Source organism: Leptonychotes weddellii, chromosome 12 (genome assembly GCF_054177405.1).
Source record: "Leptonychotes weddellii isolate Sample4059 chromosome 12, ASM5417740v2, whole genome shotgun sequence".
Classification (NCBI taxonomy): domain Eukaryota; kingdom Metazoa; phylum Chordata; class Mammalia; order Carnivora; family Phocidae; genus Leptonychotes; species Leptonychotes weddellii.
Genome location: NC_138380.1, coordinates 5,482,327 through 5,504,929, shown reverse-complemented (window position 1 = coordinate 5,504,929; position 22,603 = coordinate 5,482,327). Strand labels below are relative to the sequence as shown.

Here is a 22,603-nt window from a genome sequence, read left to right as displayed (position 1 = left end):
GACACAGCTGGGAGGAGTACCACGGTCCAGGGGGCACACTGGGCCTGCGCTTCTAGGGACACAGCACCTACTATGCCAGGCGCACAGTATGGGGGTAGAGTGTGCTTGGAGCCCTGCTGATTGGGACATGCTCAGTAATGCAGGCCCCCAGGGCAGAGGGGGTATTGTGATGTGTGGGACCCCCTGGATCCTGGAAACACCAACTCCAGGACTGAAGGCCTGCTGAGCATTGTTGGTTGAGGAAACTAGCACCTGCTGAGAACTTGGCCAGAGTTCAGGATGTTTTGGTTCAGGGGCAGGACAGACAGACGTGGGAGACTGGAGCTGCTACTGTTGAGTTTTGGGCGCGCCACACAGGCTGCAGCTAGGGGTGACAGCACGGTGGGAAAACACAGCATGTGTCAGATGCGGGGTGACCCAAGGCACAGCGGTGACTGGGGTCACAGAAGTGTGAGTCTGTAGGCTGAGTCTAAGCCCCTGCCTCCCCAACCCCAGCTGGCCAAAGTGACCATCGTGGACCACCACGCTGCCACCGCCTCCTTCATGAAGCACCTGGAGAATGAGCAGAAGGCTAGGGGGGGCTGCCCTGCCGACTGGGCCTGGATCGTGCCCCCCATCTCTGGCAGCCTCACCCCTGTCTTCCATCAGGAGATGGTCAACTATGTCCTGTCCCCGGCCTTCCGCTATCAGGTGCCCACCCCGCTGGCTCTCGCCCACTGTGGCCAGCTCTAACGAAGCAGCCCCCGGGGGCCTCCAAATGCTTGTTTTACTTATCTCCTCCTCCACTCCCCCATCACTCCCCTGCAGCCAGACCCGTGGAAGGGGAGTGCATCCAAGGGTGCCGGCATCACCAGGAAGAAGACCTTTAAGGAAGTGGCCAAGTAGGTGCCCTAGGAGTGCTGCCCTTCCCCCACACCCAGGGGACCAGCTCTAGCAATGGGGAGGCCCACCACCTCCCCACACCCACCACTCAGCGCCCCAAGACCTTGCTTGGACCATGCACCTGGGGAGGCCCTGGCTCGGTGTGCCTGGGACCGCCCTCACCCTGCCCTCCCCTGCAGTGCGGTGAAGATCTCTGCCTCACTCATGGGCACCGTGATGGCAAAGCGAGTGAAGGCGACCATCCTGTATGGCTCCGAGACCGGCCGGGCCCAGAGCTACGCCCAGCAGCTGGGGAGACTCTTCCGGAAGGCTTTCGACCCCAGGGTAGGGCTAAGCCCAGTGGAGTGGGGATCTGGGAAGGGGGAGGGGGCCCATCCGTAACTTCAGATGTGCCCTGGAGGACAGAAGAGGGTCACAAGTCAGAGCCCAGGAGGAAGCCTGGGATCCAGATGGATTCAGGGATTGAGTCCAGGCCTGAGTCAGGGTCTGAACTGTGCCCTGCCAGGGAGGGTCAGGGTAGAAGTGCCAGGAAAGCAGGGGCCAAGTCCCTGGGACATCAGTCTTCTCCTCGTCCACAGGTCCTGTGCATGGATGAGTACGATGTGGTGTCCCTTGAGCATGAGACGCTGGTGTTGGTGGTGACCAGCACATTTGGGAATGGTGATCCCCCGGAGAACGGAGAGGTGAGGTCTAGCAGGAAAGGGGCCACTGGAAATGAGGGGAGACTCAAAATGGGGTGGTTGGGCAGGAACCCCACCTCCATGATGGATAGTGGAGATGCCTTGAGAGTCCCCCAGAGTGCAAGTGTGGACATTTCACTGGGACCCGAGAGCCTGCACAAGCCATACTCCAGCCCCACCCCTCACAGTGTGTCCCCGGGTCATTTCCATTATCCATGCAAGTGTTTAATATGTGGAAGGCACTTGGCTGGCCGACGAGGTCAGACTGCTCTCAAGCACTGACTAGTTAGAAAAACAGCGATACTCCACTTACTACTCAATTTCAGCTTTCTCTTTTCTTCTTTCCTTAACAAAAGAAAAGAGCACTGCTCAGATGTCAACAGAGATTAGGCAACTTCACTTTCTGCACAAATCTTTAAAGAAACAAACTAGAGCACCACCACTGAACACTTTATTATCAGCCACTACCTTCCCAGCTTCTCTGTCCTGGCAGCCCCGGCTACAGTCATTCCTCATGCCCTTGGCTGCGGCAGCTTCTAGGTGATAAATGCCTCCTGAGCGCTGGGTACCTCCTCAAGCAGCCCAAAGCAGAATTCTGAGGCAAGTTCCCACCGCCCCCCTGCCGACCATGCTGCCCATTTCAGCCGTCATTCTGATCTGCCTCGTAAAGAATAACAGAATCACTTTCTTTTTTAGTATAAAAGTGGTATTTACACTACCCTATGAAGACACAGAACATTTCCATCACCTAGGCAGTCCCCTTGTCAGTGCCCCCAGCCAGCCCCTTCCCAGTCCATCCCTTCCGTCAGCCAGGTTAGTTTTGCCTGCTCTAGGATGTCACAGAAAGGGGAGCACACAGTAAGGACTCGGCCTGTGTCTGAGGCTCATCCCACTGTGAGCGATTCAGTGCCTCGCTCCTTTCTACTGCCTAGCAGCGAGCAGCGTTCACTCTGTGAACACACTGTTTCTCTGTTCTCCTGCTGACGGGCGCTTGGGTCGTTTCCAGGGTTTGGCTATTATGAATAAAGCTGTTATGAACATTCTTGGGCAAGGCTTTTGTGGGCTTATGTTTTCATTTCTCTTGAATAAATATCTAGGAGTGGAATTGCTGGGTCATCGGGTAGATGTATGTTTAACTTCAAAAAAAAAAAACCAAAAAAACTGCCAAACAGCCACATGGATTGAACTGCACCTCTAAATTCTGTGCATTTCAGTGTATGTAAATTTCACTCCATTTTTTTTTTTTAAATGGAGCAAACCTAGGAATATGGCTCACAGAAAATATTCATCAAAGCCACTAACAAGAATGTTTATAGCAGCATTGTTCGTAATAGCCCCACACTGGAAACAATTCCAATGACTGTCCACAGTAGACTGGATAAATACATTGTGGTCTATTCAAATTCTATGCAGCAATGAGGATGAACGGATCGCAACCACACAACATAGGTGAATCTGAAAACATAAAGGAGAGGGGAAGAAGCCAAACACAACAGAATCGGACCGTAGGGTTCACTTTATATTAACTCCAGAAAGAGGCAAAAGGAATCCTTGGTTTTAATCGGGAGAATGGTTGCCCCCCGCTGGGGTGGGAGGTGGTAACTGGGAGGGGTCCGAAGCTGAATTCTAGGGTTCTGGCAACATTTCCTGAGAGGGTGCTGACACAGGCATGTTCAGTTTGTGAAAATCTAAAAAGCTATACGTTTATGATATGTGTGCTTTTCTGAACGTATTACACTTCAACAAAAGGTTCAAAAAATAAAATTAAAGTAGTACACACTAATTATGGTGAATGTAAAGGCCCGCCACCCAGATGCACCTAGAGCTAACACTGGGGTGTTCCAGGCTTGCCACATTTTGGGTTTTGCTGTGTGAAGGTGTTCCGCGTAGCTCTTAGCAATTTTCGTGGCAGCACATGACATAGCTCAGCCTTCTAGAAGATGTCAGTGCCACTGACTAGCAATGGAGGCAATGCAGGGAGACTGAGGGCTGTTTTCCACCTATCAAGTTGGCTGAAACATTAAGGACTGGCCCCATCCAGTGTTGGTACGAGTGAGCAAAGAGCACTCTCTTGCTGCGGGCATATCGGACCACCCACCTCATCCTGCCTTCAAATCCTGATTCAGCAACTCCCCTTGCAAGGACTACCCTACCAAAATACACAAAAGAGGAGGTGGATGTGTGTATATACAAGTGTTTGAGCAGTGGTCACAGACCACCCAGATATTCTGAGTCAGACGAAAGTCTCCTGCATGTGGTCCATGAAAATGTGGGGACACTATGCAGCCATTCAAAAGGAGGTCAGTCTTGGTGTGTTGACCTGGAAGGAGGTCCATGATAGGCCGCTGAGGAAAAAGCAGCTAAGTATGGTGTAGCCCCATTTTTACTTTTTGGAAAAACTATAAAGATAGACACATATAGAAGTACAACTGAACAGATCTAGGAGGTTAAACACCTGTCCATAGAGCACATGCCTTGGGGGCGAGGACTGGAGGAAAGGTAAGGGCAGATTTTTCTCTTTTGTTACTTTATGGTTCTGTAATGTTTTCAAAAAGCCAATACCAGTTTTAAAATTTTCAAAACAGGGGTGGCTGGGTGGTTCAGTCATTAAGCATCTGCCTTCGGCTCGGGTCATGGTTCCGGGGTCCTGGGATCAAGCCCCGAATCGGGCTTCCTGCTCGGTGGGGGGCCTGGTTCTCCCTCTCCCACTCCCCCTGCTTGTGTTCCCTCTCTCGCTGTGTCTCTCTCTGTCAAATAAATAAATAAAATCTTAAAAATAAATAAATAAATAAAATTTTCAAAACAAATTAAAATCAGAATTTATAAATAAGGATCAGTCGACTGCAGTTTTAAACTTCTGTGTGGTTTGAAATAAAACAAAACTAACCATGATACCGACACTTCCCCTCCTCAGAGTTTTGCGGCGGCCCTGATGGAGATGTCCGGCCCCTACAACAGTTCCCCTCGGCCAGAACAGCACAAGTGAGTGGGGCTCGGAGCTTAGGGGGAGGTGGGAGGGAGGGCAGTGAGGCATGTGGAGACAGTGAGGAAAGGAGGGCTGAAATGTTCTCCCTCTGTGCCTCCAACAAGCTAGAGAGCAGATGTGAGGAGGCCTGGACCCCCATCACAGCTCAGGATGCCCTACTTCCTTGTGACCTGGCCATTCACAGCCCCCAGAACTCTGAGGGCTGGTCAGTCCTGAGGTCCCCTTCAGAGAAGGGAAGGGAGGCACAATGGGGCCTGAAAGCACAGAGATCCCCAGGGCGACAAAGCCAAGCCCAAGGGCAGGGTCTTTCCTATCCCAGATGTAGAGACCCCGGAGCTGTCCCCAGGCTGTGTCTGGGCCTGCGCCACGCTCCCAGTTCTCTGTGACAGCCCTGTCTCTGTCTTCTCTTGCCAGGAGTTACAAAATCCGCTTCAACAGTGTCTCCTGCTCAGACCCGCTGGTGTCCTCCTGGAGACGGAAGAGAAAGGAGTCCAGTAATACAGACAGCGCAGGGGCCCTGGGTACCCTCAGGTGTGGGAGCTGCAGTGAGGGGAGGCATGGGAGGGAGGGCAGGCTGCCGGGGCATACAGGGGGCAGGGACAGGTGTGGGCTCCAGTGACGGCTCCCTGAACCCCAGGTTCTGTGTGTTCGGCCTGGGCTCCCGGGCATACCCCCACTTCTGCGCCTTCGCTCGTGCGGTGGACACACGGCTAGAAGAGCTGGGCGGGGAGCGGCTACTGCAGCTGGGCCAGGGAGATGAGTTGTGTGGCCAGGAGGAGGCCTTCCGTGGCTGGGCCCAGGCCGCCTTCCAGGTGAGCCCCTGGGCCTGTTCAAACGTGTGACCCAGGCTTCGCCTCCCACCCCAATTCTGGCTCCCTCCCACCTGCACCCCTCCCCTTTGAGACATGCAATATTGAGGCTGGAGGCCTTGCTGCTGTCCTGATTCTGTTTGGTTCTCTGGTCCCATCCTGTTCCTTCCAAAATCCATCCTCATTTCACCACTGTACAGCCAGCCCTTCTGGCTCAGTCCGGAGCAGTGGATGACGCAGCCCTAACAACACGGGAGGTGGCTGGCCCAGGCAGAGGAGAGCAGAAAGGGCCCCCGCAGGTAGAGCTTCAGCCAGGCACAGACGGGGCCCCTGAGTGGGAGCCTAGTGGGTGAGCATGCAGGGCAGGCAGGGTGGAGGGAGAGGGGAAGGCCCAAGAGAAGGCTGGACAGAGGCGAGGGCTGAAACTGAGGCCAGGAGAACCTACAGAAAGTCAGAGGCCAGACAGGCTTGGGGAGGTGCCTGGACAGATGGTGTCCTGGCTCAGGGGAAGTGCAAGGAGGGGTGCATCCCAGGGCTGTGACTTTCTCAGCCTGGGCTTCCCCCAGAGGCAGCTCTGCCTGGTCTGGGGATTATGCCTGGAGGTGAACAGGCTCCTTCTCCCCGTCCTAACACTCTTTCAGGGCAGTGCTCGCCCCACCCAGGGTTCCCAGGCTTGAGTTTATCAGGTCTGGCCTGATGGAGCCAAGGGGTACATGCAAGGAGGAGGGCTGTGGGGGCGCCTGGCACAGGTGGAGGGTTTGCTGGGAAGGAGAAAGTCAAGCTGAAGAAATAGATAGGCTCAGGTTGGGAGGAGGAGAACAGGAAGGAAAACAAGAATCCGGATGAAAGGAAGCGACTGGAAGCTAGGAGTAGAACAGGAAAAGGAGCACAAGGTGAAGTTTTAGGGATACTGCTTTAGAGACGCAGGGTCAACGAGAGGAACATCCAACTAGAAAGCAGGAAAACGCTGAATGAACTAGGGTGGTAGCAGTGGGGCTAGGAAGGAAGGGAGGGGGCCAAGGAAGGAAGGAAGAGATATAAGACCTTACACACACAAAAGAAAGATTAACAGGACTGGTGATACGCATTGGCAGGAGAAGGAGCAACCAATCATGGGTGAGCCCTGGATTTCAAGCCTGGGCCGGGACCAGCAGTCTGCAGGACTCCTACCTGAACAGAGACAAATAGGATATGTACCCTCCCAGGGGTCCTGCCCCAGGGGCCCCTCTAGCCCTTATGAGCAACGCAAGAAGGACAGAGCGGCCAGAGACCCCTCCCACAGCCACCCAAATTTGGTGTCCCCCTCCGGGAGCACTGTAGGGTTTTTACATAAAGCATCTCATTTCATCCTCCCCAGAACCTAATGAGGTGGAAAGAGGGCTCAGTGAGACATGTGGAATATAAGTAGACGAGTCAGAATCTGAATGCACTCCGAGCGCACAGCCGCGTTCACTGAGTGCTACCGTGTGCCGAGTGCCGTGCTCCCTCAGAGAGTACCACTCACCAGATTATGGAACCAGTGGGTGTGACACAAGTAAATATGTGCAAAGGGAGAGCTAGTGCAGTGGCCAAGCCATGAAATGGGTCGAAGAACAGGCACTGTCAGCCTCAGCTACTGGGGCTGCTGAGGCCGCAGGCGAGAGGGCCCCCCCCAGTCCCAGGAACAGAAGGAAGGTGGCCTCTGGGGACCCCACAACCCAGCTCAGCCTCCCACCTCAGCCTCCCTGAGCTCCTCCCTGCTCCGCTCGCCCTGGTGGCCCGAGGCCCTCAGCCCTCACCATCTCGCCCCTCAGGCCTCCTGTGAGACTTTCTGTGTGGGACAGGACGCCAAGGCCGCCGCCCGGGACATATTCAGCCCCAAACGGAGCTGGAAGCGCCAGAGGTACCGGCTGAGTGCCCAGGCCGAGGGCCTCCAGCTACTGCCAGGTGAGGCTCTGGCCTCCCCCCTGACCCCGCTGGCCCTCTGGGCTCCCAGGGTCCCAGGACTAACTGTCAGCGGTCCGGCCGGGTTCCCAGCTCAGTCTCAGTCTCCCCCCAGGCCTGATCCACGTGCACAGGAGGAAGATGTTCCAGGCTACGGTCCTTTCAGTGGAAAACCTGCAAAGCAGCAAGTCCACGTGAGGAGGACCACCTCCCCCCCCACACACACCTGTCCTGGCCTCTCCTTCCCTCTGTCCCAGCATGCTCCCGCCCACGCCCTCCTCGCCCCCTTCTAACTGCCCCAACTCCTGACCCACAGCCGGGCCACGATCCTGGTGCGTCTGGACACTGGAGGCCAGGAGGCGCTGCAGTACCAGCCAGGGGACCACATAGGCATCTGCCCGCCCAACCGGCCCGGCCTCGTGGAGGCGCTGCTGAGCCGCGTGGAGGACCCGCCTCCACCAGGAGAGCCGGTGGCCGTGGAGCAGCTGGAGAAGGGCAGCCCTGGTAAGGCCGAGCGGTCTGGGGCACGAGTGACAGCCTGCTCATCCCCCTGGCCTCAGGGTCCCCGTGAGTTGAGGACCTGGTAGAGGACTGCCACCTCCCCTCACAGCCGTAACGCCTGTGCTCAGAGCCGGCTGTGCTCCCTCTTGTCGGACTGACCTTGTGGCTGGATGGTCCACAGAGTGTGGCTCCTTTCTCAGTACCTGCCCCTTCCCCCCAAAAGGCTGCCCCCCTCTGGGCTCCCCCCAAAGTCTCCTCCTGACAGCCTAGCCCACTCTGTAGCTGGCCTCGGGCTATCTCCTGCCACGCCGGTGCCTGGCATTAAAATAAGAACCCAGACCAACCCAAACCAAGCAGAGGCCGCCAAACACACACACAAAGAGGCTGCCCAGACAGGCCCACCACCACTGTTCAAGGGCAAGGTCTCCGATAAAACACAAGGCGTGGTCGGTCCTGGGATACCCCCAAAGCAATGACCACCTCAGACTCTGCAGTTCCAGGTGGCCCCTTCCTCAGACCTCCCTTGTACATCACCCACAGGTGGACCACCCCCCAGCTGGGTTCGGGACCCCCGGCTGCCCCCATGCACGCTGCGCCAGGCTCTCACCTTCTTCCTGGACATCACTTCCCCGCCCAGCCCTCAACTCCTTCGACTGCTCAGCACCCTGGCCGAAGAGTCCAGCGAACAGCTGGAGCTTGAGAGCCTCAGCCAGGTGCGGGCAGCCCCAGTGAGCAGCAGGGGCTCGAGAAGCAGGAAGAGCCAGGCGGGAAAGGGGGGTCCACCTGGCTAGCACACCCTGGGGTTTAAGACCCAGCTCTGGAGTCACTAATTCAGCTCTGAATTCTCGATGCTCAAGAAATGTTTGTTGGCCTGAACTGAAAAGGGAGAAACCCCAGGAGGCTCAGCTCAGGAGGAGTCAAGGAGGGAGGTCAGCAGGCAGGGTTGGGAGGTTCCGAGCCCATTGCGCCCTGCTCCCACCAGGACCCGCGGCGCTACGAGGAGTGGAAGTGGTTCCGCTGCCCCACGCTGCTGGAGGTGCTGGAGCAGTTCCCATCGGTGGCACTGCCCGCCCCCCTGCTCCTCACCCAGCTGCCCCTGCTCCAGCCCCGGTACTACTCGGTCAGCTCAGCACCCAGCGCCCACCCAGGAGAGATCCATCTCACAGTAGCCGTGCTGGCATACAGGACGCAGGGTGAGGTGCTGGAGGGTCAGGGGCAGGGCCACACAGTGACCCTGGGATGGGCCCCTCATGGGCACCCTCTCCTCCCCAACCCCCAGATGGACTGGGCCCCCTTCATTATGGAGTCTGCTCCACATGGCTGAGCCAACTGAAGGCCGGAGATCCCGTACCCTGCTTCATCAGGGGGTAAGTGAGTACTTCAGGGGACGGGGGTGGAAGGGACATCGAGAAGAGAGCGTCTGTCCAAGCAGGGGTGGACAAAGTGCCACATGGATGGCCAGGGACAGATGGAGGAATCAGCAGGTGGCTGCACAGGGTGAGGGTGGGAGCTTTGGTGAGGGGTGTGATGGGGAGCAGGGAGGACCCACTTAACACATCTCGAGAATGGGGTATCTGGTTAAGCTACTTCAGAACTTTGACTAAGCTTTGGGTGTTTCGCTAATTTGGACTTAGGGTCCTGTCCCAAAGCTTCCCTTCCCAGAGACAGGGCTGGGATTCAATCTGCAGGCCCTGCTGCTTTTAGGTAAACTATGTCCCTCGCTACATCCTTGGGGTCAGTCTGATATTGGGAGGCATGGCACTTGGGAACTGGTGCCCTGTTCAAGGCCAAGTCCCCACTTAGTCCAGGGAGAACTAGTTAGGTTACCACAGTATCACTGAGGACTCAAAGAAAGTAAAAGATTGCAGGATACCCTTCCCTGGTGCTGGGTTCAGAAGCCTTGCCCCATCCAGCAGCCAGGACCCAAAGCCTCAGGGGGTGGGGGGGGGGCGCAGAGAGACTTAAAAGAGTTCCCGGGATGGGGCACCAGTTAGGTCCAGTAACCCAAAAACATCCAGGAGGCCAAATCACAAACTGTACCAATCTACTAAATACAAACCAAATACCAACATTAAGGCTAGGATTTAAAATAAACACTCAGTGAATTCGTTATGAACCAAAGGCTGTCTTTCCCTTCCCATATGTTGTAAATCTCCTAACTGAGCTATCAGAACATTCTTCAATTCAAATTAAATCATATTCCCTTTGACCCAACCTCCAGAAACACAGGTCCAGGGAGTTTCTGCCTGCAAGTAGAGTTCTTTTCATAACACACCATGCCCACTCTGAGCTAGACTATGTCGTAAGCACTCGACAACCCATTTACCGGTGGAAGTTGAGTTGTCCACTGGAGTCGAAGTTGGTAAGAATGTGGGAGCTGGGAAAGCACAGGGCCCTGACAGAGTGTTCCTCCACTAGGGCTCCCTCCTTCCGACTACCGCCTGATCCCAGCTTGCCCTGCATCCTAGTGGGCCCTGGCACAGGTATTGCCCCCTTCCGGGGATTTTGGCAGGAGCGGCTGCACGACATTGACAGCAAAGGTGAGACTGGGGACCAAGGGAATGACCGGAAGACAGGAGGGAGTCACACAATCTAGGGGGAAAGGGACGGGGGCTGGAAGACAGAAGCCAGGTAGGAAAGAGGGCAAGGAATGGGCCACAGAGATGAAAAGAAGCTTATTAGACCAAGGGGAGGAGAGTGCCCTGTTGGTCCAGCTTCCTGGGGCCAAACACAAAGTAGGTGTGGGACTGGGTTAAGGACAAGGGGACAAGGGGAACTGGAAGTCTGGAGAGGATGGGACTAGGACTCAGAAGGCAGAAATGCCCAAAGTGTACTTGGGACTGTGCCGGAGCTCACCTAAGTGTGTCCAAGACTCAAAGAAGCTACAGGATGTTCAGGCTGGACACGGGGTGTGCAAGGCAGCTGGTAAATCAAAAGAAGGGGGCTGTGACTGATAGGAAGGCAGACAATGTGGAAGCTGAGGATGTGCAAGAATATGGGGTTGGAGCAGGGACAGGGCTAGATGGAATCCCGGAACTTCCGTGTTAGATGGTGCCAAGGGCTTGGAATTCTAAGTCAGAAGCCCCACGTTCTCATGCAGTGCCACCACTGGTCATTCCACCCAATGAGCCACCACCTATCGTAATCTGCTTTTCTGTGAGCGTCTTCTCTGTAAATCAGGGTCAGGCAAGGTCTCTGTGAGAGCATCCTGCACTCTCCTGGAGGCTAGACAGCCGAGAGTGGTTGTCTCTATTCGAAAGGCGGCTGGGCCGTCCGCCTGGGCGAGGTTAGCCAGTGGGAGATGTCGCTGGGGCTGCGCCCCGGGGAGAGGGCTCTCCCAAGCCCCAGTGCTGCTTGCAGGGCTGCAGCCCGCCCCCATGACTTTGGTGTTCGGCTGCCGATGCTCCCAGCTCGACCACCTTTACCGCGACGAGGTGCGGGATGCCCAGCAGCGCGGAGTTTTTGGGCGCGTCCTCACCGCCTTCTCCCGGGAGCCCGACAGCCCTAAGGTGCGACACCCTGAGGGCGCGGGGGTAACCTGAGACTGGGCACCGGGGAAGGGCGGAGAGGGGCGCGCAGACCCAGGCCCGGCCCCGCCCCCTCGAGTGCGCACCCTCCACCCCGCCCCTCAGCACCGCCCCCCCCCGGCGTCACCCAGGCACCCGCCCCCACTCGGCCCCTCCCGCGTGCCTTTTGGTCTCCCTCACCTGCACCCTAGCCCCGCCCCTTGCTTGGCTCCACCTCTCTAGAGCCCAACGCCACGCACATAGGCGCCGCCGGGGCCGCGCAGAAACTGTTCGCCCCCAGGGCCGGACCCTCCCCCCAAGAACCCCTCCCCCCGGGCGCGCCCCTAACCCCGGCTCCCCTCAGACCTACGTGCAGGACATCCTGCGGACCGAGCTGGCTGCTGAGGTGCACCGCGTGCTGTGCCTCGAGCGGGGCCACATGTTTGTGTGCGGCGACGTCACCATGGCAACCAGCGTCCTGCAGACGGTGCAGCGAATCCTAGCGACGGAGGGCGACATGGAGCTGGACGAGGCCGGCGACGTCATCGGCGTGCTGCGGGTGCGGAGGGCGGCGCCACGCCGGGGCGGGGTCATGCCCGGGGCGGGGCCCACTCCTACTTGGATCCCACCCCCGTTCTGGCCTTCTTTCCCCGCAGGATCAGCAACGCTATCACGAGGACATTTTCGGGCTCACACTGCGCACTCAGGAGGTGACAAGCCGCATACGCACCCAGAGCTTTTCCTTGCAGGAGCGACATCTGCGGGGTGCAGTGCCCTGGGCGTTCGACCCGCCTGGCCCAGACACCCCCAGCCCCTGAGAGTCCTCTTGTTTTCCATCCCAGTTCCAGGAGAGGGGCCGTCAGTCCACCAGACCAGCCACCTCTCCCCTCCCGAGGTGCTTCCCATCTTTGTCCAGAGTCTGCCCTAAATCGCCTTATTCCGGGGAATGAGCGAAATGTCCCTCTCTAGGTCTGTTTACTTGCCCCAGGTCTGGAGGCCCCCTCCCAGGGCCTACTGTCACCCCTTTTGTGTTCCTTAGGTGAATTTTAGATTCCCTTTACCTCCCCCAGGAGTATCTTATCTTGAAACCTAATCTCTAAATCAAATATTTATTATTGAAGATTCACCATAAGAGACTGGACCAGGTGTTATATGACAGCTACTAAGATGCCTAACCCAGCCCCATCGATTAAAATTACAGAATGACAAGCTTTGTCTTTTAATTTGTGCAGTTGAAGGTCGTAGTAATTCTTTAAAAGGCGGTCCTATCCTACATACTCCACTCTGACCCAGCGCTCTAGAAATGTGGTTTCCAGCCAATCACAGACAGTTCTGTGTAGCTTCCTTGCTCCTGATTGAGAAACAGGTACAGCCCTCAGCTACCAGGAGTGGGAATGCCAGCGACTAAGGTCACAAAGATGTGCAACACAGCCATGAGCAACCTTTACTGCTGGTTTCAGACAGGATGAGGAGCCACACCCACTTTCTCCGACATCACACCAGTGCTGAACTCCAAAAACATCAGCCCTCCGTAGTCTTCCCACTCACAAGTCCCCATGGCCCTCCCTCCACAAGTCCCATGGGACCCTGAAGGCCAGGCCAGCTCGAAGGGCCCACTGGGGTTCAGGTCCCGTCCCTAACTGTTTCCCTAACATTTAGCTAGGCCTCCGCCTTGGCCCTGTCCTCCACCCTGAGGATCCCTGGGGATTGCTTCCCAGGCAATTGCTGAGACAGCTAGTTGGGGTGGTGTCCCCTTAGCCCCTCCAGGTGGGGATCATCTCTGAGACTTGTTTCCAGATCTTTTGGCATCTCCTCTCCTACCCTTTCTCTGCTCTCTGGGTGAGCTCATCACTAACCTCCCCCAACTCCTGCCCAACTAAAGCGTCCTTAGGCCTACAGTCTGCGGGGGTGGGTCTCTAAAGAGGGCTCGGTGTCACGTCCTTCCACTCCACCTTGTCTGATCTCCTATAGCTGGAGAAGCCAGGGAACCTGGGGGAGGAGAAGGCTCTTGGCAAGCATTCCAGGGGTTTAGGTTCCAAAGATGACCATCCCTATCACCCTGAATTCCCACCACTGCCCCCATCCCTCCAAGTGTGGCTCCACCCAATTTTCTATTCATTCCCCAACTCCCCCGCATCCCTACCCTCCCGCTCCATTAGACAACACTGACCCTGAGGAGCCCTCTCAGTCAGTGCCAGGGGCCTGACTAGGCTCCTTCTGGGTGTCTGTGGTCTCCTGAAACCTTCCAGGGAGCAGATTCTGGGTCCTCTGGGTTCTCCACTGCTGTCTGGGGCTGGAGGCAGGACTGGAGCCTGGTGAGAAAAGCCATCAGCTGGCCAGTGTGGTGATGCCCGCTGGCCACCCAGGGTCTGTCCCCTGCACACCCTGACCACCTTACCATCACTTGACCAGGATGGCTTCTCCTCATCGGGCGAGAGTGTCTGGGAGGGGCTGGACCAGGGCCTGGACAGGGAAGAGGCTGAAGCCTCGCCCCACAGTTCCTGCTGCTGCTGTTGATGGAGCTAAATGGAAGGAAGAGGAATGATGGGCTCTCTCGTGCCCCACAGTGGGAAATCCAGACCCTGGACTAGGTGCAGAGGCTTCTCAGACCTCCTCTTCGAGCTCCTACCGAGTATTTCCTTACACTCTATGCCCCCCACTCCATCTCCATTTCATTCAGCTGCTTTCTCCCCACATTTCTCTTTCTGGTATCCCCCTGCTCACCTGGTGCAGGTAGATGGCATGAAGACTCATCTCAGCAGAAGCAAACTCTGGAAGCTGGGCCAGCTTCTGGCCCCCAGTGCCTCCTGGGGACACACAGCTGAAACAGAGAACACAGTACACCAAAGACATGCCCCTCCCCCCTGCACCGCACAGCGACGGCCAGACTTGATCTCCCCTTCCCAGGGCCCCTACATACTCCTCCTGAGGACCAGCACCCTCCTCACCAGCTACTGCCCTGCCTCTCCGTGCCCCACCCTCACCTCGGGTCCTGGGCAAGGCGGGAAATGGAGGCCAGGAGGCTGGCTGTGGCTGCAGCTGGGCAGGGGGCCGTGGGGCTCAGGTCCCGTGGGGGCAGGAGGGGCTGCACCAAGAGGTTGGCCAGGAAGGCCTCCGGCTGGGAGCAAGAGAAGAGGGCATCAGAAGAGAGGACAGAAGGGGAGGGCGGAAGCCTAGGAAAGGCCTGGAGCAAGCTAGACCAGGGAGCAGGTTAATACAAAAAGTGAGATGGAATGGAGGGACTGGGGATGGTGACGGCAGAAGGCCAGGCCAGGCTGCAACTCACCAGAGGTGAGGAAGAATCACTGAGCACCCCAGGCGTGGGGGGGCTGCGAACAGAGGTGGCGCCCCAGGCTGCTGCATCTTGTTGTACCCTGCCCCGAAGGTGTCCCAGGAATTTGGAGCTGTGCCCTGGGGGGCGCCATTGTGGATGCACCAGGGAGAACCTCATCAAGGAGAGCTCAGTCTTTCCATCCTCCGCACGCTGAGACAGTGAGGCCTCTGTCTGTCCTGCCGAGAGCCACTGAGAACAAGAACAGTCAGTCATTCAGATGCTGTGGACACTGCTTTTATAGCTTTCAGTGGGAGCTTCGTGGGGTAAGCGGGACAGGAAACACTGGCCCGTTTTCCAGGTCAAAGAACAGAGGCCACGATGGGGACTTGCTCAAGATCACCCAAGAATACAGCAGTAAAGCAGGACCTGGGTCTAGAGCCTGCACTAGCAGAGGGCGTGGGCTTAATGTTTTGCCAGCCTATGCACACTGGACCCCAGGGCTGGCCTGGGCGCCTTCTTCCGGCCCCACCTGCTCACCAGCTCACGTCTCCGCCTCTCTGGCAGTCTTTCCTCCCACTTACTGGAGTTACAATGTGCTGAGAACTCTGTCAGGGTTCTATACACATCATCTGCTGTAATCCTCCCAGCCCGTGCATTAGCTACAGTCAACGTCCTCATTTGACAGATCAGGACTCGAAGGTGTGAGGAAGTGAAGTGACTAGCTCAAGGTCACTGGTGGCCAACGATAAGATTGGAGTGGAACCCAGCTCTGCTCCGAGTGAGGCAAGAAAAGCCCTGCCCAACCACAACCCCACACAGCCAGGGATGGGCTCTAACCTGAGGGTGGCCGTGGCGCTTCACATCCATAAGGGCGAAGGAACAGATGTCCCCAACTCCAGCCACATCCACAGTGAAGTGATGAAAAAAGTCAATGATCTCCAGGGAACGAGGGGAGAACCAGAAGAGCAAAAACAGCGGAGTGAGGAGAGGGGACAGGAGCTCCTCCAGGAGGGAGACCTGGGGAAGCAAGGTGAGGTTGAGAAGGGGTTGTTGAGGGGGCTCACGCTCGCCATCAGGACCAAGAGACCCCCGGGGCCGCTCGCCGGGGCCGGAAACCTCTAAGCCAGTCACCTCCCGGCTCCCGGGATGGCCAGCGCCGAGCCGAGCCCGTTTGTCCCGAGCCCTCTCCCGGGCGCCCGCGGGCTCCGCAGCCCCCCTTCGGGCCGGACCCTCACCGCTCGGTACTGCAACAGCCGCGCCATCTGCCGGTAAGCGCTGGCCCTGCCCGCAGGACCGAGCTCCTCTGGGAGGTAGTGCATGTGCGCCAAAGCCGCGTGCAGCAGGAACTGCGGGGAACGACTCCGGCCCTGCTCTTCCGGAATGAAAGACCTGGAGGGCGGGATGGGGGTGAAGAAGGGGCCTGCGGTTAGGAACTGCAGATGGGCGGCAGGGCTGGGGGGGCCGCTGACGGCGGGAAGGGTACGGATTCGCGGGAGGCTCGGCCCCGGGGCAGAGGAATGCGCCCCCCCTCTCCGGACGAGCTCCCCAGCACCTGGCCACGGTGGCCGTGACCCCGAGCGCGGTCATGGCGGTGAGCACGTGCTCCACGGCCAGCACGTCCTCGTCGTAGACGGTGAGCACGAGCAGCGCGGCGAAGAGCGCGCCGGCGAAGAAGACGAGCTGGCGGGCCAGCAGCGCGAGCAGGGGCGCGGGGGGCGCGGCGGCGCGCAGGAAGGCGGCGGCTGGGCGGTAGGCGCGGGCCAGGCGCGCACGCAGCTCGTGCGGCAGCTCGTTGAAGTGGCGCAGCTGCAGGTGGGCCAGGCGGGACCAGCGGCGCGCCCCCAGCGCCCCGGGCTCGCGCCGCAGCAGCTCCGCGTGGCTGTAGAAGGCGTGCAGCACCTGCCAGGCCAGCACCAGCGGGCTCAGCGCCAGGTTCACGGCGGCCAGCAGCAGCACCGTGCGCCGCCAGCGCGCGGCCAGGGCGCCCCGCTGGTCGCTGCGCTTGTAGGCGTCGGGCAGCTCCCAGCCCCCGCGGAAGAGCGAGAAGGGCCCGCGGAAGAGAAGCAGGTCGACGTTGAGCGCCAGGCCGCGGCTGAGGAAGGCCGCACTGCCTCCCCAGGGCAGCGCGCAGCGGGCCGGCAGTAGGCCCTTGTTGGCCAGCGCCACCTTGTAGTTGGTGTAGCGCAGGATGCGGTGGTGGACGTCGAGCTCGGTCAGCGGCCGCGGCTGCACGCACAGCCCCCCGCTCTTCTGCAGCGCCAGCAGGCGGGACTGCACCTCGGCCCAGGGCACCGAGCTGAGCTCCTCCTGAGGAGAGGGCACTGTTGAGCGCCAGCAAGCTGGATTCCTCGGCATGGTGATGCCCAAACTCACCTTGAGCAGAGCTGCATCCCTCATTTGCCCTCTCGCCACCTTGGTCTCCCACTGTCCTTCAAGGCATGAAAGCCCTGACCTCCCCTGACCTTGTCACAAACAATTAGGACACTTCTTCCTTTCATCCTCTTCTGAATTGTGTTCCTCCTGCCCCTGCCTCTCCTGAGGCCATGAGTCATGTGCTTCCCGGTGACACCTCATCATTTAACTTCTTCAGGTATCGGATTTCAGCTCCCTAAGAGCAGATATTCTGGACCCTCCCCCATCCGCCCGGAAGTTCTTCACCTACAGCACAGAACTGCTGCAGGGAATGCAAACTCTCCTTCCCATTCCTAGGGTGCTGGCCAACATAGGGCCGGAAGCCTCCTCGTCTCAGCATGCTTTGAGACCCCCGAGCCCCACCCACTCCACCACCAGATTAACCTGCCTAAGGCACTGTGTCCGTGTCTGTTGGGATGCTGTCAGATCTCCCTTGGGTCTCATCTGCAAACCTCACGTTAGCCCAGTTTCACCCAGCTGCCCCAGTCCGGCTTAGTCAAGTCCCTCAGGCCGGCCTCTCCAGTCCATCCCTGGCTCGCCCCTTCCCCTGGAAGGAATAGGGGAGGAGGAGAAAGAAGGGAGGACGAGGAAGAGAAGGGTCAGCAGCCTCCTGGAGGAGCAGTGGTCTAACTCCTGCCCTCCCTGACCTGTGCTCCCCTGGCCCTCTCCATCCTCCCTGCGCTCTGCCTGGGGGGCTTTCTGAAACCTCTCCCCTTGGCTGGGCAGGAGAGATGTGTGGAAGGTTCTGCACTTCTGAGGGGAGCAAGGGAAGCTGGCTGCAGAAGGTAGCCTTTGAGCTGGGCCTTAAAGAAAGAACTTAGGAACAGAGCAAGGAGGAGCATGGACCAGATGAGGACAGTGAAGGAAAGACAGGGCAAAGCATGAACAGGGACAGGGAAGGGGCCCATCACAGTGGCTCACTGTAATAGAAAGTGAGGCCAGACACAGGGGTGGGATCACCCGATGGGGCCTGACCACTCAGTTGCAGGCCAGGGGGTCCATCTCAGTGCTGCCCCACTTCCTGCATTGGGGCTTGGAATGCCTTCCCATTTCCTATCCTTCCCAGCCCCACCCAAATTCCTTCTGCGCTGTAAAGCCTGATGGCCACCCTTCCTCTAAGTACCTACTGTTTTGACCACAAGCATGTGACCATAAATCATCTTCTATAATCTAACTAAATCAACAAAATTCCACTAGGGTCCAGACCATGTTTTCTAAGTGGTGGTACCCCACCTCCTAACATTACTCAGGGCCTGGGCAGGTGCCTGCCTTCCACTGGGTCCTCCTGTCTGCACAGCCCCCACTCCTCCCCTATTCTCTGCCCCCCCGACAGGGCCCCTGTCCACAGCCTCGCCCACCCAGCTCACCGGGGGGATGTGCAGGGCCTCCCTGTAAAACACCTGGATGTCCCAGTAGCTGAAGAGGTTGCAGACTGAGCGAAGCAGCTGTAACAGCCAGAAGGCTGCAGCCAGGATCAGCAGGAAGACCAGCAGGGGGCTGGAGCGGATCCTGTGTGGGGCGGGACAGATAGCAGCGAGAAAGTGGGGGCCCAATAGAAAGGGAGACCAGACTTGGGGAGAGAATGGAAAAGTCACAGAGAGGGGGACCCAGCTAAACCAGTGGTTCTCAAAGTGTACGCCCTGGGAGTCCCTGAGGCCCTTACAAGTGTCTGCAAGGTCCAAATTTTTTTCAGGGAACACTCAGGTTTTCTGCCATTTTCACGCTCATTCTCTCATGAGGGTACAGTGGACTTTTCCAGAGGCTATGTGTGTGACATCATGTCAGCAGCTGATGGAATGTGTGCTTCTGCATTCTTAGATTTTAAAGTTATTCTCAGCTTTAATCTCTAATAAGGTAAATACAGATAGATATGATTCTCATAAACAAAAGCTCTTGGGTGTTCCTGATCAAGTTTAAGTGTATTAAAGGTGTCCCGAGACCAAAAACCTGGAGAACCGCTGATTCAGACCAAGGGACAAAAGGATGGCTGGTTCTCGCCTGCTCATCTCCCCCAGTCATTTCCCCAACCAGCTGTCACTCACCGCTGGGCACACTGGGAGGAGGATAAGATGGCATCCGCCAAGGTTACTTTGTTGTGGAGCAACACAGGTCTGGTCCGGTTGTTTGGTTGGTTGGCGAAGAGGATGTTATAATCCACGCACCGAAGGAGGAAGGTTGTGAAGGTGACAATGAAGACAAATTGTCTGGGAGACAGGGAGTGCAGTGGTCAGCCTCCAGGCCAGCCCTGGGGGGTCCTCCCCACCCTGCTGAACCCCTGGGCTGCTGGGAGTGAGGGGGGCTGTGGCCATGCTGGGTGGACTAGAAGCAGCAGGCACTACTGAGGAAGCAAGATGACAGAGTTTGGGGGTTGGGACAAGCATCTCACCCCAATTGGAAGACATCCTCCAGCAGGATGCAGGCAAAGCCATTCCTCTGGTGGTAGCTATAGATGTGATAGCATGTTAAGAAATAAGCCTGAGGCAGGATGGGCCTTTCTTGAGGACCCCTCTCCCTCACTCCCCCAAACCACTGCACCCTCAGAGCCTCCCTGCCAAGAATGCCACCAGCCCCGAGCCCCCCGCCCCGCCCAATGCCACTGCTGCCGGGCCCAGCACAAAGGATATCTTGGTGAAGAAGCTGTCCAGGTTCTGGATGTGGTGCCAGGAGCCTGGGCACAGAGGAGAGACTGTTGGGACTTGGCTCTCACCTGAGCGACCAGTTCACACCCTCAGGAGCCCCCAGGCCCTCCCCAGTGCACTCCCCTCACAGCACCACACCCACACTTACCTCGGAGCCCTTCAGGCACATGGAGCAGGGGCTGCTGATCCTCCCCATGGAGGGGTGAGTCTTGGGACCCCTCAGGGTCACAGTCTTCCAGCCGCTCATAATCCTGCTCAGGGATCAGAGGGCCTATCCGCAGCCCAGGAGGGTCCTGGGGGCATCGGTGTGAGGCAGGGGGAGTCACTGAGGCTGGGGGTGGGGTGGAGTGGCAGCCCCAAGAGGGGGGAGCAGAGGTGGGGGTCATCGCGGGCTGTGCCTGCGTTGTGGGGGTGGGGAGGGCACTGTGGCGAGGCTGAGAGGCCCCTGGGGCCTGCACCGCTGGGCAGGGGGGTCCCAGGGCCAGAGGGGGAGCCGAGGAAGGGGAGCTTCTTGTGTGAGGGGCAGGGGACAGAGAGAAGATGGAAATCCTCCCTCCGCCAGGACCCCGACATGGAGGAGGAGGAAGAGGAGGCAGGGGCATGGGGAGGAGAGGCACTGATCCAGGCCCCAGGTCTCCCCACGGCCCCAGCCGCCCTCTGCTCCCCGCCCAGCCCACTCGCCTCACCATCAGGCCACTAGCTTCTCTGGAAAGCTTGGAAGAATAGGAGCTGCTGCTGCCTCCACAGAGGTCTGGGGTGCTGAGCCGGGACTTCAACAAGGATGGTGACAACAACAGCGCAGTGACTCAGTCAGGGCAGGCCTCAGGCGTCCCAGCTCTCAGTCACCTGTCTGACCACTCACGTCCTTTCCAGGGCAATCTGTGGCCAAACCTCTCAGGGCCAAGCCTCTGTGCCTGGGAGGGGTGCAAGCTGGAGAGGCGGGGACTAAAGAGCATGCAGACCAGAGACACCTATTGTCTCCTCCTCAGACCTCGAGTGGGTTTAAAGGGGAGGCCAGAGAGTAGCAGCCAAAATAACACAGCAAAAAGAAACTCCTATAAAAGGATTATAAGACTATGAAGCCGAGATGTTAAATCTTTGGTTCCTTGAAATCTTGCCTCCCTTCTCCCTACACACACACACACACACACACACACACACACACCAAAGATCAACAGAGAAATGCTTTAAGACCAAAAGCAAGAAGAAAAAGACAAGAAAGGGCTGGTGTTCAGTTTGCCTGATGGTACTAAGGGAAGAGGGGAGACTGCGCGCCTCCGCGGCCAGGTTGGAGGAAACTTGAGGAGGGGAAGGCGGTGAAGAAAGGAGAGGCAGCTATCCTGGATGTGGGAAGCGGTTTGGGGAACTTACAGTAGAAAAGGGCCCCTTGGAAGTTCTATTATGTTTTTTTTTTCTTTATTCCCATAGACGCCAAAAACCCTCTCCCCTAGTCCTGATCAAGTTTTGGGGGGGCCCCTGAGAAGCATCAGAGCTGAGCCAGCAGAGGGCAGTTGGGGGGCTGGGATTTGGAAGGGTAATTTGAATACCCAGAGATGAGCTGGCTGAGTTGAGTTCCTTGCTGCCACTTCAACGAGGAGGAGGAGGAAGAGGAGGAGGCAGCTGGTTTGTTGGCATGTCCGATGCCATTCCTGAGGCCCTGAATCACCAGGTTTCCTACTGAACCCCATTCCTGAGGTGCTGACTCAGCCAACCAGGTGTCAGGGCCTCAGGGGCTTAGGCCTGAGGGCTGTTGTAGGGGACAGTATCCATGAAATAGAGAGAGGAACAAAGTGGGTCCAGAGTGTTCATTGGAGGAATGTGGAGGCAATCATAGAACTGCCCACAAAATGGGAGTCCAGATATGCCTGTTTTTCTCCTTCTGTGCTGCCTTCCAGGACAAGGATTATTACATCAATTTATCCCTGAGCAGCAGGAGGCGGAGCTACGAAACGAGATTCACTACTTCTAGAGGTGACATCCTAGTGCCCAAGATGGAATCCCACACTGCTAGGAAGGGCTAGGGGGCTAGGAAGTTCCCATCTTTCTGAGACATCTGCCAAGGTGGGTTATGTAGGGTTTGCCTGATCGCTCCTCAACCTCACTCACCCCAATATTCCACCATACTCACATTAGGACCCCTCCCATACTCCCAGCCCAACTTCAAGCTAATCTGGCACATTTTCCTACCCAGTTCCACACCAGATTCATCAATTGACAGCCTCCCTACCACCACCCACAATTCAAGCGAATTTATTATAAAAAGGGCACTTTTCTCTGCCAGGCACTTGGAGGGGAAAGGGGTATGGATGGATGAGACAGAGCCACTACCCAGAAAGAAGTCACAGCCCATGGGGGAGGTAGCTATGCAAATAATTACACGGAAGAAATAAATAACACAGGTGCAAGAGCTGTGCAGTGGGAGCCCTAGGCAAGTCACCTTGACTGCGGTGAGGAAGGCATCTATGGGGAAGAAGAATCTGGGGTCGCGCCTCGATAAGCTATACAGGACCTCCACGCTAATGGTTCTCAATCGTTAAGTAGGGGGAGTGCATCAGAATCTCCAGGGTAGTAAGTTCCCAAATACACGTGCCTGCCGTCCCTGGAACTCTGACCTGTCTGGGAGAAAGGGGCGGGTGACAAGGAACGTGCAGACGTTTTGAAAAAATTCCCCAGGTCATTTTTGTCCCTTCCTCCCCGAGGACCAGCACTCTACACTCCTTGGAGACCCCGGGACATCTGGAGTCCGCCGGCAGCACCCATAGGAGAACAGCCCCGAGGTCAGCGGCTGGCACGTTACTATGGATACCCCGCGGTGGAGGGACGCACTGAGCATACCCTAGTAACGTCACCCCAGAGATGACCCCGGCAGTGAGCGGAAGGCAATGCCCCACCTGCTCGGCCCCGCCCAGGCCTGGGGGGCGGGCGGGCAGGCGGCTGTCTCCAATCACAGTTCCGGAAGGAGGAGGACCGAAAAGGCTTTCTCCAATCACA

At 57.5% G+C, this 22,603-nt stretch overlaps 2 protein-coding genes across 3 annotated transcripts in view; one reads left to right on the top strand and one right to left on the bottom strand.

Moving 5' to 3' along the window:
- Window positions 1–12,496, top strand: part of NOS3 (nitric oxide synthase 3) — a 17,972-nt gene extending 5,476 nt beyond the window's left edge. For both annotated transcript variants that reach the window (XM_081799852.1, XM_081799853.1), the window contains exons 10-26: window positions 496–690; window positions 808–881; window positions 1,062–1,206; window positions 1,461–1,565; window positions 4,477–4,544; window positions 4,963–5,079; window positions 5,186–5,360; window positions 7,151–7,283; window positions 7,396–7,474; window positions 7,597–7,784; window positions 8,322–8,494; window positions 8,764–8,974; window positions 9,061–9,148; window positions 10,200–10,321; window positions 11,142–11,290; window positions 11,652–11,846; window positions 11,944–12,496. In XM_081799852.1, coding sequence (XP_081655978.1) covers window positions 496–690; window positions 808–881; window positions 1,062–1,206; window positions 1,461–1,565; window positions 4,477–4,544; window positions 4,963–5,079; window positions 5,186–5,360; window positions 7,151–7,283; window positions 7,396–7,474; window positions 7,597–7,784; window positions 8,322–8,494; window positions 8,764–8,974; window positions 9,061–9,148; window positions 10,200–10,321; window positions 11,142–11,290; window positions 11,652–11,846; window positions 11,944–12,105 — 2,379 coding nt within the window. In that variant the 3' untranslated portion in view covers window positions 12,106–12,496. The remainder of the gene's footprint in view (window positions 1–495; window positions 691–807; window positions 882–1,061; window positions 1,207–1,460; window positions 1,566–4,476; window positions 4,545–4,962; window positions 5,080–5,185; window positions 5,361–7,150; window positions 7,284–7,395; window positions 7,475–7,596; window positions 7,785–8,321; window positions 8,495–8,763; window positions 8,975–9,060; window positions 9,149–10,199; window positions 10,322–11,141; window positions 11,291–11,651; window positions 11,847–11,943) is intronic.
- Window positions 12,491–22,494, bottom strand: ATG9B (autophagy related 9B). The gene is made up of 14 exons (XM_081799857.1): window positions 19,761–22,494; window positions 19,598–19,641; window positions 19,360–19,424; window positions 19,016–19,177; window positions 18,341–18,482; window positions 16,114–16,868; window positions 15,797–15,950; window positions 15,399–15,578; window positions 14,574–14,810; window positions 14,272–14,405; window positions 14,012–14,108; window positions 13,686–13,809; window positions 13,458–13,599; window positions 12,491–13,276 (listed from the first exon to the last, which is right to left on the bottom strand). The coding sequence occupies exons 1-13, from the start codon at window positions 20,299–20,301 to the stop codon at window positions 13,472–13,474; spliced, it is 2,763 nt and encodes a 920-aa protein (XP_081655983.1). The 5' UTR covers window positions 20,302–22,494; the 3' UTR covers window positions 12,491–13,276; window positions 13,458–13,471.
- Window positions 22,495–22,603: the final 109 nt, after the last annotated feature.